This window comes from Herpailurus yagouaroundi, unplaced genomic scaffold (assembly GCF_014898765.1).
Source record: "Herpailurus yagouaroundi ecotype Mexico unplaced genomic scaffold, PumYag 186, whole genome shotgun sequence".
Taxonomy (NCBI): domain Eukaryota; kingdom Metazoa; phylum Chordata; class Mammalia; order Carnivora; family Felidae; genus Herpailurus; species Herpailurus yagouaroundi.
Window position 1 is genome coordinate 12,116,599 of NW_024412417.1, and position 14,269 is coordinate 12,130,867.

The 14,269-nt window shown below is 42.3% G+C and overlaps 1 protein-coding gene and 1 long non-coding RNA gene across 5 annotated transcripts in view; one reads left to right on the forward strand and one right to left on the reverse strand.

Annotated features, from left to right (window-relative positions):
- The window catches only part of LOC121042779 (uncharacterized), a 39,027-nt gene that overhangs the window by 6,603 nt on the left and 18,155 nt on the right, over positions 1 to 14,269 (forward strand). The gene's annotated exons all lie outside the window — the stretch shown is intronic.
- The window catches only part of SNX31 (sorting nexin 31), a 72,432-nt gene continuing 62,750 nt past the window's right edge, over positions 4,588 to 14,269 (reverse strand). For 3 of the 4 annotated variants that reach the window (XM_040494124.1, XM_040494122.1, XM_040494125.1), the window contains 3 exons: positions 14,153 to 14,230; positions 7,553 to 7,609; positions 4,588 to 4,710 (listed from right to left, as the gene is read on the reverse strand). In XM_040494124.1, coding sequence (XP_040350058.1) covers positions 4,618 to 4,710; positions 7,553 to 7,609; positions 14,153 to 14,230 — 228 coding nt within the window. In that variant the 3' untranslated portion in view covers positions 4,588 to 4,617. The remainder of the gene's footprint in view (positions 4,711 to 7,552; positions 7,610 to 14,152; positions 14,231 to 14,269) is intronic. The other variant, XM_040494123.1, reaches the window with a different exon arrangement.

Genomic DNA, 14,269 nt, shown 5'->3' on the forward strand with positions numbered 1-14,269 from the left:
AGAGAAAGTAATGCTGACATATATAATCGATATAAACCCAGTTACCCGTAAGAAACCATAGATTTAACCACTATAATATGAATTCAGTCAATACATGAAGATAAACTCTGATGTGCAGCCTTCCTATTTTCTTCCTCAATCTCATGCTGTACAAGTTATGGGGAGTGGAACCGCCTTCCCTCTGCGCCTAAGTGGGTATACTTGTTGGTGTAGTGCCTCTGGAAAGCCCGATGCTCCACCAGCTATTGTGAAGCAAAATCTCTACAGCTGCTTGTTGGACAGAACCTGTCTCCAAGTGGCTGACTTCACAACATATATGATTCATAACTGCCATTTCATTTGTTTTACTCGTCATTTTTGTTCTGCAGAAAATCGCATTATTCCAACTTCCCTTGATCGGGACCCAGATGCAGCAGATTTCCATCACCTCTTCCTCTGCACACTAGACCCAGTTACAAAGAGGGGGATCTCCCCGGAAATTCTGTGGGGACTAGTTTTCAGTAAGGATAAGAGCACGCATGTGCACAGAAAAGCCAACTCACACTTGCAGTCTCAGCCTGCTGCTCCAGGCGTCTCCACCCCAGACAACTGTTGCACCGCAGAGCCCATCACATAAGCGCTCATGTGGACAGATGGAAAAGCCATTAGGAAGTACAGCCAACTTTGTGTTCCCACAATTCCGGGACAGAAACCACATTCAGTGCAGGAGGAGTGCAAAATCGCCAGGGTCAGTGCCTTTAAATCAAATGAATGTCTAACCTCTTCCAAGATGTTACACACCCAAAGCCCGTTTGGTTAGCTAAAAAGACTTTGCCCCCCAGAAAAGTACGTGGGCTAGAGGGCTAGACCAAAGGGCCACGCCCACCATGTACTTTTTCCATAGCTCTAAGTTTTCTTATCTGGAAACCTGTTCTACAAACAACTGATTACTTAAGAATGCAACAAATAGCTATTATAAAGTAACTTTTAAGCAAAGTACAATTATACATCAATAAAGTGGGGGGAAAGAACATTTACAAGGCTGAAAAGCCATCTTCTAAAGGATTATTTGTGTTAGCCATACCTTTTTTTTTAAAGTTTATTTTGAGAGAGCCAGAGACTGCGTGAGTAGGGGAGAGGCAGAGAGGGAGGGAGAGAGAGAGAATCCCAAGCGGGCTCCCCAGTGCCAGCACAGAGCCTGATGCGGGGCTCGAACCCATGAAGCCACGAGATCATGACCTGAGCCAAAACCAAAAGTCAGATGCTTAACTGACTGAGCCACCCAAGTGCCCCAGCCATACATTTTCTAAGTTAACCCAGCATGCCTTATTTTGGGGTGGTAAGAGCCAGAAAAACACGTCAAAGTTTTTCTTGACTATTTTTCTCGGGTCCCTGATGACAGGATTGAGGCCACCGTAGTGAAGGAGAGAAGTACCTTGTGCTCCATGTCTGGCAGTCCAGAGTCCACATGGGCTCCTGCCTCAGTTTGCCTCATGGGCCTCGGTCAATACACTGCAGACGGAAGACTAAAAAGCATCCAGAGAGGTAGATGGCTCCGTTGCTGAGTTTTATTTTGTTTTGTATTGTAGGATCACTTTGGCCACTATTTTCCCACTGAGGCTTAGAACCTGTTTGGTTTTCCACAAATTAAGATCACTTAGCCCTTCTCAAATTCACTTTGAGGTCGAACTTAAAGTAATTTCTAACTTACACATTTAGCATAAAGTTCGCTTCCCAAGTGTCCACGAGGAGATGTGTGCAAGCCATGAGCTCACCACATACTGATGTAGACTGAGACCTGGCTTTGGGGAGCACGTCAGCCCTTCTGACAAAGCCCAGGCGTGCTCCCCTCCAGAGGACCCCACAGGGGTACAGGGGCTCCAATCACAATGGAGTCAGCTCTGCCCTTTTATCTTACATTTTGTGAACTTTTCAAACTAGGGTTTGCATGTGAGCAGAGCGCTTACGCCAATAGCTTTAGAAGAATGAACAGCAGTAGGAACAAACACATATGTCTAGAAGTGGAGAGAAGGGATATTGGTGAAAGCAGATGAATCAGAAGAAAATTTGGTTGACTGGGAACCAGTTTTGCGGGTATAAACGGAGTGAATCCGTAGACTAAAGCCTATGCTGGTAATTTCCCAAGCCATGTTATACCACTTAGGAGTTACTGGAAGGATTTCAGTAGCTACCTACCTTTACAAAGTTCATGTGCTGGGTGATGTCTCCTCCCGTGTGGCGGGACCATGCTGCTGGGAAGGTCCGGCCCAGCAGCACCACAGAAGAGTGACGTTGTCACCCCCAGGAGTGATGGGGCCCCATTTCTGGCTTCTCTCAGAGCTTGCAGTTGGAGTTTAGGCTTTTCACCCAATGATGAAGTGTTTTGATCCAGAAGTAAACAAAGCCCCCAACTCTTTCTAGATGAAGACAGGCACAATAATCCCCAAAGGGGCTAATCTTTCTTCTCCCACATAACTGCTTGGGGATGTACCATTTCACAAAGTAAGTTTTGAATTTTGTCTTCTACTATCCCAGTATATGCTTGGGATGCACGCCATCCCTTGTTTCTTGTCATCTCCTGACATTGATGATGATCTCGGTGTCTTGGAAAAAAAAACTTAATTGTAATCTTTCTGGTTTTGCCATATTCAAATAAGGGATAAACTGCTCTGCTTATTTTTTTTAGGAGTGCTGCATTTGTGTATGCATAGATACTGATCCCTATTCTCTCTTAGCTTTATCTCCTGACTGCTCTCCAACCTAAAACTTTGCCAGCACGGGGGGGTTGCTCCTGGTTTCACGAACACTGTAGTCATTCTCCCATCAGCTGCCCTTTCTTTGCGTATGTGTGCCCCCATCTCTCCTCCACTTGGCTCTATACCTTCTTCTAAGTCCCTCTTCCTGACCGCCCCACCTTCCTCCGACGCACAGGTCCACACTACACATTGGACACCTACCACATGCTGCCTGGGATTACTCACTCTTACGTATCAAGTGGAAACGTGAAATTGACAACATTCAACGATGTTTGACCTGCAGAACACCAACTGGGTACGGTTCAATCTAGTGTCTGCATCTTCTCACCCCAAGTACAAGTTCTCTTTGCATTCTCGGTGTCTCCAATAGGCCCTGACACAGTGTAGGTGTCTGCTACTAAAAAGAAATAGATGGACTATTCTGAAATTCGCAAAACAGTAGATAAGCTTCTATTTTAATCTGACAATGTATTCTAATTAATTAATACAGTCAGCGTGGGTGACTTGGGATGCTAACGGTTCCCCCCTGCAAAAACATCCTACTATCGCCTAAAATATAAAACTTTATGGTACGAGAGGCGATGGCTGGAGGCATTGTATAAACAGTACAGGGCTTTAATCGACTCTACACTTCAAAAAGATGAGTCTCGGAATTTTCATCAGTAAATTTTATATTCACTAGAATATATTTCATATTTATTACATAATTAGTTACACAATCCAGTTAGAAAAGAACATTAGAATATTGCACTTTATCTAATTACATTACATAAATTCTTCTGTCTCTCTCCCTAATTGCAGTCTTAATTCCATATGTAATCACATTTATTATCATGATAAACTGAAACCAGATAAGGAAAAAACTAAAAAGTATCCATAGTCTTAAAGCTAAGAGACATAACACAGTATCCGATAGTGAGTGCAGGGCCCCATTGCTTTCCAAAATAAAAAAGATTCAAAGTAGTGTGATGCTTACTGAACTGAATTCCATATTCTAAAGACAGAATACAGTTACATCAGTGGAGAAACAGAGAACTGGGCAGCCTATCCCTTTGAGTACATCGCTATTGGTGGACTCAGACTTACGTAAGGAAACAAGTAAGTATTTCATCACTTCCTTGCCCTGGTGCTGTGGACAGATCAGTGAAGTCCATCCAGATTTCTTTTTCAATGATTCCATTTCTTAGAGCCACATTTTCCTTAGGCGTTGAGTCATGCCTTCAGAACCTAACCCCCAATACATTTAGAGTGTTTTATGCCAAGCCTTTCATTCATGTAATATCAGAACAGATTGAAGACTTCGTCAAGCCAGGCACACATCTCTTTTGGGGCGGGGAGAAAAGAACAAACGACATACTAATTGCTTTGGATTTGTTGTTTGTCATTTACGAGTCCTTAAATCAAACTATATAACTGTGGTTCATAGTTCTCTTTAATCTTGAGATTAACAGAGTTCTGAAGTACTCTTGGTCAACACTGTCCATCTTAACGTCAGAAGAAAATGGGAAGGAGTTTTTAACTTCTTCCACTCATGCTAGGAAGCCCACTTTCAATTCCTGAACTCTTTCACTATCGAGACAGCCCCTAAAGGACATTTTTATTTATTTATTTATTTTTTTTTATGTTTTTTTTTTTTTTTTTTTTCAACGTTTATTTATTTTTGGGACAGAGAGAGAGACAGAGCATGAACGGGCGAGGGGCAGAGAGACAGGGAGACACAGAATTGGAAACAGGCTCCAGGCTCTGAGCCATCAGCCCAGAGCCCGACGCGGGGCTCGAACTCACGGACCGCGAGATCGTGACCTGGCTGAAGTCGGACGCTCAACCGACTGCGCCACCCAGGCGCCCCCTAAAGGACATTTTTAAAAGTGAGAGTTTCTCATCAAAGATCTTCTTCCTTTATGGTCCCAAAAACACAGTCAGCTTTGGCTATCTCAATCTTGCTCTTCCTTGGTGGAAAACGAGAAGACTCTTTCTGTTAGAAAATAAAAAGAGGTCAGGAATGTATGCGAAAGGAAATAATTTCCATAACAACAATAATGACAACAATAAAAAAGTCAAGAATGTTAAAATACTGCTAAAAAGGCAACAGGAAAGGTTACACTTATTTACACAATGGTTATTCCAAGTGGTTTTTTTCCAGCAGAAGCTTTACTTTGGGGTAGGTGTATATGTTTTCGGGCTGAGAGTGCCTCCTGCTGGTATGCCAAGGTAGACGTGTCCAGAAGGCCTTGCCAGGCACCGGAATGTCTCCAGGTAACATTTCAACTCTGCCTCTTGTCCTTCTCCCCCCTCTCTTAAAGCTAAGCAACTTTCAATTTTTAACTTCACTCCAAATCTTTAGGGCATACGCCACACAAACACAAATTTTTAGCAAGGTTTATAGTTACTCTAAAACTTTTTAAGAGGTTATGGTGGCTATAAACCTTCAGTGAGTGAATAGTTGGCTTTCAGTAGTTATGAAATCTCAAAGCCTATGGTTTTGTCCCTGGTAAAATAAGTGTGCCTCAATGGGCAGCTAAGCTAATTTTTTTTCTATGAGGGATTTGTCTTGATAGAACCCATGGCAAAGTGGCTAAAGGAACAAACAAACCTGATGGGTTAAACAACAAAGAGTGCTTCAGTTCTGTTACTGGTTCTGTCATTCACTGCCTGTGTTACCTTGAGCAAGCTCCTCAACCTTTCTGTGTTCCGTTCTCTTGGCTATAAACTGAGGATAATAATAATAGCTGGGTTGTTATGGGGACTGAATAAATCATACATGGAATGCATGTATGCTAAATAAGTTGGGATTCAATATACTTGGACACCTTCTGATATGCTGGCCCTGCTCGAAGCATGAGGGAGGTTGGCCTCGTTTACCATTGCTGCTCATTAGAGAGGACACGTGAATTAGTTTCAATGCCGATCATAGTTGTGCTGTGTATTGTGCTGCCTGTTGTTTTGGAAGAGTGGCTCTCAAAACTGAACATGCGTCAGATGCATCTGGAGGGTGGGCTAAAACCACAGATTCCTGGCCCCCATCCCTAGGGTTTCTGATGAAGTAGGTAGGTTTGGGACCTGAGAATTTAAAGGTCTAAGTTTCCAAGGTATGCTGATGCTGTTGCTCTAGAGACCACACTTTGAGAACCGCTGTTCTAGGATAATAGCTTCAGTCCTGGCTGTACATTAGACCAGCTGAGGAGCTTTTAAAAATTGTGTTGCCAGGCCCGTAGACCTACTAAACCAGAGTCTTTGAGGGTGGGGCCCAGCCATCACTTGTTTTTAGCGCTCCCCAGGTAACTCCAATGTGCGGCTCACCGAGGACCACAACTCTGCGCTATCACTCTGCTGCTGATGAATTTGAGCGATGGAGTGAACACCTACCGCCTACACTTTACGGGTAAAGAAACTGAAGCTTGGTGCAGTGTTCCCCCTTGGTGTGCTTACTACCCATGCCGATCTACTAAATCAATCTTTTGGAGTGGCGCCCAGGAATTTGCATTTTAATAAGCACCTCAGGAGCCCCTTAAACATTTAGTTTTTTGATTTGCCTGAGGACACATCACCAGTGCATGGTGGAGTTCTTATCTCTTGTTTCTGACCTAAGCAGGCAGAAATGCTGTTATTATGAAAGAGAGTAAGATTTGCATTTAGTCTGTTTTTATTTATTTTTTTTTTAAATTTTTTTTTCAACATTTATTTATTTTTGGGACAGAGAGAGACAGAGCATGAACGGGGGAGGGGCAGAGAGAGAGGGAGACACAGAATGGAAGCAGGCTCCAGGCTCCGAGCCATCAGCCCAGAGCCTGACGCGGGGCTCGAACTCACGGACCGCGAGATCGTGACCTGGCTGAAGTCGGACGCCCAACCGACTGCGCCACCCAGGCGCCCCTAGTCTGTTTTAAAAAAAAAATTTTTTTAACGTTTATTTATTTTTGAGACAGAGAGACAGAGCATGAACGGGGGAGGGTCAGAGAGAGAGAGGGAGAGACAGAATCTGAAACAGGCTCCAGGCTCTGAGCTGTCAGCACAGAGCCCGACGCAGGGCTCGAACTCAGGAGCTGTGAGATCATGACCTGAGCCGAATTTGGACGCTCAACCGACTGAGCCACCCAGGCGCCCCGCATTTAGTCTGTTTTTCAATGTTTTTCCTGAGCTTATTCACTCACGAAAGGGCCTCATATATTTATAAGTACTGTACTTATATACTTAGTACCTTTATATACACAGCAGAGCATGTACAAAGAGTGGGCCTTCCCAGTCAAATGAGTTCATTCAAATGCTACTTGGACGTCACCTCCAGTGATTTATTTATAAGACTTTGGTGAGAATGAATGTTGTTAATCCACATAAAAGTGCTTAGAACAGTGCCTGGCTATAAGTGCCTACTAATGCTTTCTTTATGATATTTACTGTTATTGTTAACTGCCCAACAGACCTAAATGCTCCAAACAATATTTAATAAACTTAAAGGTTGTTGTATGAAGAGTCCACTGCAGAGAACTCACGAAACTAAAATGTAAGCCAGAAAGAGGATTAAAAAAAAAAATGTATTGAGTATAGAAGAAAATTGCTAGAGAATTTTGTGTTCTTCTTGGAAATTTTCTATGTAAAAATCCAGGAAAACATTTCTCCTGGCTCTACCGGGCACCACAGTAAAAATACCATACTTCTGTGATGGTCCTCCAATTGGCCCAATCCTACATGGAGGAGCTTCTGAGAAAGAAAATTCTGGCTGCTTCTTAAAAGTAGAATGACTTTGGTTACTTAAAGGGGGAAAAGGGCAGATTTATCAAAAATTATAATGTATCGGTTACATAATTTTACTCACAGACCTGGCTTTGTTGAATGTGGCATTTTTTACTTTTGCCTTGTTCTGGAACTTCAATCTGCTAAATAGATTAGTAAAATGTCAGTCAGCACAGCCTGGAGAAGCAAGCACACAAATAATCTATTTAACTAGCACATTTCCCCTTCCACAATAATCCTCTTAATGGTCTCGAAGGCCGCCAGTCAGCAGGCACACCTGCTTCCCATCGGCACATTCCCTCTTTATTTGCAAATGTACAAATGTTGCAGAAATTGAGCCCCCCAAACGTGAAGCACAGCTTAATGTTTAACACTGGTGGCTGCCTATAGATTTTGTGATTTAACACAGCTTCTAAAAGGACTTCACACGAAATGAACTCCTAAATCCTGAAATAATCCACAGAGCTCCAATCCATACGCTGAATCAAAGCCAAATGGGGCTTTGATTAATCAAAAGGCGCCATTAATCAAGTGAAGATCAAACTGAAGTTCAAGACACTTGAATATACCTCGTGTACATAAGGTAAACTTAATATAACAGTCAGGGTCCCGGCGGAAAACAGATGGTGCACTCCTGAGGGGCGTTTTAAAAAGGAACTATTTAATAGAGGTGTGGGCAGGATTAAAGTGAATCAATGAAGGGATGTGGGAGCCCCCAGGGGCTAGCAGTGAGGGGCTGGAGGGTCATTTTTACCACGTCTAGGCCTGAAGGGGCAAGGGTAGCAGCTGCTACTGGACGGAGAGCAGCTATCACTGCAGAGAGGAGAGGCCACCTGCAGGAGCGTGGCCCTCAGCAGAAGGCTGTGCCAGCCACCGAGACCCAGCAGGGACAGAACTGGAGAAATACCCACCACCCCCCCTCCCCCCATCTCACTTTTCTTCCACACTCCAGTCTCGCTGGGTTTTCCCAGCGGGTGAGCCCAGTGGGAGGCCAGGGAGCAAGGTTGTAGCACACAGAGATCAGTCTCCAGGGCACAGAGCAGGGTGCGGGAGAAAGAGTTCTTTGACTCTTCTTAGAGGAAAAGAACACGATTCTAAGCAACTAGCATTATGTGCCCGTCTCAATGTATCACTCTCTAGCCATAAGGCCTCCTTACTAATTGACTTTCTCCTCCCACAAACTCCTTGACTCTGGATCCTCAGTTCCCAACCTATGTTATGAATATAGGCATAATCATAAATATAGGCATTTGTAAGTGAACGATTGAGGTGTGAATTAATTGCTTATTATTGATTACTATTCATGAGAGTACAGGGTGGAACATTTCAAAGTAGGTGAGATAAAGAACGTGACCCTGCAAAAGAGGGTCACTGTCTTTTTTTTTTTAATTTTTTTTTTCAACGTTTATTTATTTTTTTTTTGGGACAGAGAGAGACAGAGCATGAACGGGGGAGGGGCAGAGAGAGAGGGAGACACAGAATCGGAAACAGGCTCCAGGCTCTGAGCCATCAGCCCAGAGCCTGACGCGGGGCTCGAACTCACGGACCACGAGATCGTGACCTGGCTGAAGTCGGAAGCTTAACCGACTGCGCCCGTGCCACCCAGGCGCCCCGAGGGTCACTGTCTTTTAACTACAGTTAACTTAGTACCGTTATAAAATAGATTGCCTTGTGGGATGCGGAGGACTTCCTCTAGGTTGGTATTCTTTTTTTTTTTTTTATTTTTTTTAATGTTTATTTATTTTTGAGACAGAGAGAGACAGAGCATGAACGGGGGAGGGTCAGAGAGAGGGAGACACAGAATCGGAAACAGGCTCCAGGCTCTGAGCTGTCAGCACAGAGCCTGACGCGGGGCTGGAACTCACGGGCCGTGAGATCGTGACCTGAGCCGAAGTCGGCCACTTAACCGACTGAGCCACCCAGGTGCCCCTAGGTTGGTATTCTTAATAGACAAGTTGATATATTTGAAGCCTACCTTAATAACTTTAAGAAATCAGTTATTAAGTCTTGGTAAATGAGAAATTAATGCCCTGTTGTCTTACATGTTTTGCTATGGTATTGTTATTGGTTACAATATTACATTATAGCTTGGAAGTAGTCTCGTGCAATGAAATACACAGAATATGGGCGAAAACAGCTCAGAATGTTTCTCTCCCCTGTTCTCTTTCACCTTCCCCCCTGCCTTATGTCGAAATAAATAAAATAGAACCCACTACAAACTATCGAGCAATTTCTGATATAATCTATTTCCTACTTACTTCAAGAAAGGCTTTAAACATTTTATCTACGAGGGGGAATAAAGTTGGGGGAGGGGAAAAGACAGCAAATCCTTTTGTCATAATGTGGTATTCCTACATGCCCAGGTAGTTTCTGTTGATAATCTAACTACTTATTCCCACACGGTAATTTCCCCCTGGCTCTCCAAAATTTTGTCCACCTGCCATGCTCAGGCCATTCTCAAGAGAGCCGTAGTATGTCTGTACTTCTTCTGTTTTCTAGACAACACCAACTATTCAAAGGCTGACATTCTTGGGACCTCAGATAACACTGCCCTTGGTGTTTCCCCTCTTCGCCACGTAACAGAAACACACTTTACATCATGATCTCTGAGCCCAGTGACCTTTTACATAGTCTGATCTTGCTCCAAATGAAAGAGACGTGGAGAGAAAAATACATATGGTGATGGTAGTTGGCGCTGGGGGTGTGAGGTATGAGGCAAGCCAGAATCATAAAGCCGTTTGGTGCTTTGCCATTTGCCAGAAAACCAACTTAGAGATTGAGACCCACTTTTTAGTAAATCTAAGGAAGAAAATATACAAGCTAATAAGACAAATTAGGTATGGATTATTAAAAATATAAATTGCTTTTCAACTCAGAAAATTATTCACCATCTTATGCCTGATACCTCTCATATATTCAGATTATGGTTCAATATACAAGATAATAATAATGATACATTTTCAGAAATTCATTAGGAACACATGGATTGCATAAAATACATCTGCCTTCTTTTCTTAATGTCTTTTAGATTTCTTTCAATGGCAGAGATTGCTGTAGCCTACTGTATTATCCATTCTGCCTTTCCTTCTTAGTGATACCACCCAAACTTATTTGGAGAGGCAGCATACTCTGTCAAAAGACTACATTTACCAGATTCCCTGCAGCTAGGTGTTGGCCTGTGGTGTGACTAACTCTTAGCCAATGAGCCAAGCAGAAACTCGGTGGGACTTCAGAGACTCCTCCTTAAAGAAAAGATATGAACCATTCATACTTTCCATTATAAATGGAAATTCTATACTTGCCGCCTAGAATGTGGATGTAATGACTGGAGCTCCAGCAGCCATTTTCAACATGAAGTAAAAGCCACACACTAAAAATGGAAGAGCAGAAAGGTCTCTGGTGACATTATGGAGCAGCTATCCCAGCCGGAGACTGCCTACCTCTGGGCTTCTTTTAGTTGAGAGAGACACAAACTTTTATTTTGCGTGGGACCCTTCTTCTGTCTTGTTTTGTTCTTTGTTATATGTAGCCTAACCTACTCCTGACAAATACATTTTAGTTTCCAATAAAATAATTCTTAAAATTCTGTTCTAGCTACGAGTAGCAAATACTAACAAAATTCATTTATTAAAGGTTTTTGTGTAGGAGTGTAGCTCTAAAAAGAATGTTACATTTTTTCCCTTTCTGATTTGTAGTTAATACTGCCTTTAAGAATGTAACATGATTTTGTTGTTGTGTTTACATTTTTTTTTAGTACACTTGTTTGACTTCAAAAATTTTTTAATTTTTTTAATGTTTATTTTTGAGAGAGAGAGACAGAATGTGAGAGGGGGAGGGGCAGAGAGAGAGAGAGGGAGACACAGAATCCAAAGCAGGCTCCAGGCTCTGAACCAACAAACCGTGAGATCATGACCTGAGCCAAAGTCGGACGCTTAACTGACTGAGCTACCCAGGTGCCCCTGTTCGACTTCAAATTTTAACAATCTCTTCGGAAATGGTTCAGGTCTTACCTTTGAAAGCATCGCTTAGAGCTAACTAGGTTAATTAAGTTAGCACAAATTTCTTCTTTCAACATCTTTCCTCTTACTAGGATAAAGTAGTACTATTTAATCTGCTTCTAGGGACGATCTGCTTTATTTGTGGGGCTCATTAAGTTACAGCTTCCTTAATTTCTCTCCCCCCTCCTGATTCTTCATGATGATCAAAATCTTGGAATCTATTCTGCCTTGCAAAATAGAGACCTCTCTATCCTAGTCCATACAAGTCTTTTATAAGTGATATGGGTCAATTCAGACTTTACGTGTTTACCTAGAAAATGAGTGGATGTCACAGTCATAAATTTATATGGCTACTTTAAGTTCCACAAAATGACTTGTTCTATACTTTGTGAGGAAGCCCAGAACCCAGCATACGTTCCGAGAGCTAATCTGTCTGCTCTTTTCACCTTCCGGGGTCTCATTCTACCCAGGCATTTGTAGATGAGATTTCAAGTTTAAGGGTGGACTATCCCAACAACATCCCCTTGAAAGCCCAGTTTTCCAGAAGAAGGGTTTAACTTTTCAAGAACCAGAATAAGAAAGAAAGGGAAGAAAAAGCGTTTGTGGAAATAAAACTTGTTAAGTATTAGGATAAAGCAGTACAAGTACTGACTGACATGCTGATTTCACCATCAGCCACAGAGAAAGTGTAGATTTCAATTTGTGTGCAAATCTGAAGAATGTAGTTAGTGTGGTTGTTTTTCTTGAAAACTTTAAATAGGTCACTACCTTCTCTTATTATTTAGCAAACTCTTTAGCTATTCATTTTACAAGTATTTCCTGCATCAAGTGGCTTACATTTTATTCAGCCACATTTGAGAGCACTTCTCCCTTTTAACGGGGCTACTTCAGTTAATTACTTTTCTCTTTCTTCTTCTTTATATATATATATAATAAGTGGAGCCTAAGGGGGTCCATCCTAAGAGGTTAGATTTTATTACTCTTTTAAAAAGAGCATCCAGGGGCACCTGGGTGGCTCAGTCCATTAAGCATCCGACTTCTGCTCAGGTCATGATCTCGCGGTTTGGGAGTTCGAGCCCTGCGGCGTTGGGCTCTGTGCTGACAGCTCAGAGACTAGAGCCTGCTTCAGATTCTGTGTCTCCTTCTCTCTCTGCCCCTTCCCCACTTGTGCTCTGTCTCTATCAAAAATAAGTAAATGTAAAAAAAAAAAATTAAAAAGAGCATCCACAATTCTTTTATTGCTTTTATTTGCTATGCTATAATACATTTTGAATTCTTCAAATACCAAGGGGGGAGTGAATTTTATTTTCCCTGGGAAAATATTTTCAGTTCTAGAAGAATGAGAAGTAAGGGTAAAGTGCAACTATTTTCTTAGAAAAAAGCTGCAAAATCTAGGAAAGAGCAATGTTAAACTGAAGACGTCACCCATCTTCTTAGAGAGGACTCAATTTAAATGAAAATATTAGGGAACATTTCCAAATGTTTTCTGTTGCATTTTTAAAGATCGTATAACATTTTGAAAAAAAAATACGTTTATAAATGTCAACCAGGCTTTAATATTTGTAATCATTTTTAAAAATATTTTTAATTAATTATTATTATTATTTTTTTTTTTTTTGAGAGAGAGAGAGAGAGAGAGAGCACAAGTGAGCATGAGCAGGAGAGAACCAGAGAGAGGGAGGCAGAGGATTCAAAGCAGGCTCTGCGCTGACAGCAGACAGCCTGATGCAGGGCTCAACTCACAAACAGTGCGTGCGTGACCTGACCCAAAGCCGGAACCTTAACCGACTGAGCCACGCACGCACCCCTGTAATCATTTAAAAAAAAAATTTTTTTTTTAACGTTTATTTATGTTTTTGAGACAGAGAGAGACAGAGCATGAACAGGGGAGGGTCAGAGAAAGAGGGAGACACAGAATCCGAAACAGGCTCCAGGCTCCGAGCTGTCGACACAGAGCATGACGCGGGCTCGAACTCACAGACCGTGAGATCATGACCTGAGCCGAAGTCAGACGCTCAACCGACTGAGCCACCCAGGAGCCCCTGTAATCATTTTTAAAACATAAACTGTACTGTCTTATTGGGATATGCCCATATCATGATGGTGACAAGGCAAATAGACAAGTTTAATATCTCAGTGTCTCTTTTTACAGCTTGCCACCAACCTTTGCAAGGAGTTACTAGGCCTTTATTGAAGAGACGCAGACTAGAAAAGCAAAGTTTAATCTTACACTGAGAAAAATTTATAGCCTTGAGAGCTTCTTTCACTCTATGGCTTCTTCCAACTGCTAACGGCATCTTAATTTGGCACGGTGGAAATTTCAAGAAGCTGTGAGTTCTTTCTAGAGACAAAACTGGAGAGCTTATTGAAGTTCATCGCTGCTATGTTGCAGACCTCTCAGGATCCTGACCTTATGAGGTAGTTTTTATGGTAAACCTGGAATCTTTCATTTGGGGGAAAGCAGAAATACAAGAATACAGAGTAGAGGGTTGGAGAGTTCTCAGCAACGTAAGGACACCTGTCTTGGAAAAATGGCTTGAATTCTAAAGACTGAGCTCCCAGAAGGCAGAGGAGCTCACTTCTGGGAGGTCACGTTCCTCCCTTGAGGACCAGCATTCATCAGTGTAGGTTAGTACAGGCTGATGGTGGGAACTTAACTGAAAAATATACACGGATAAGAGCACTTACCATTTCTGGATTCTCTGCAGCTAGCTTTACCGTCTTTTCTGAGATCATCTTTTTCAAGCAGCTACTCAGCAAAAAAGCCTGAAAATCCAGAAATAAAGAAGTGTCTCAGCTGAAGAG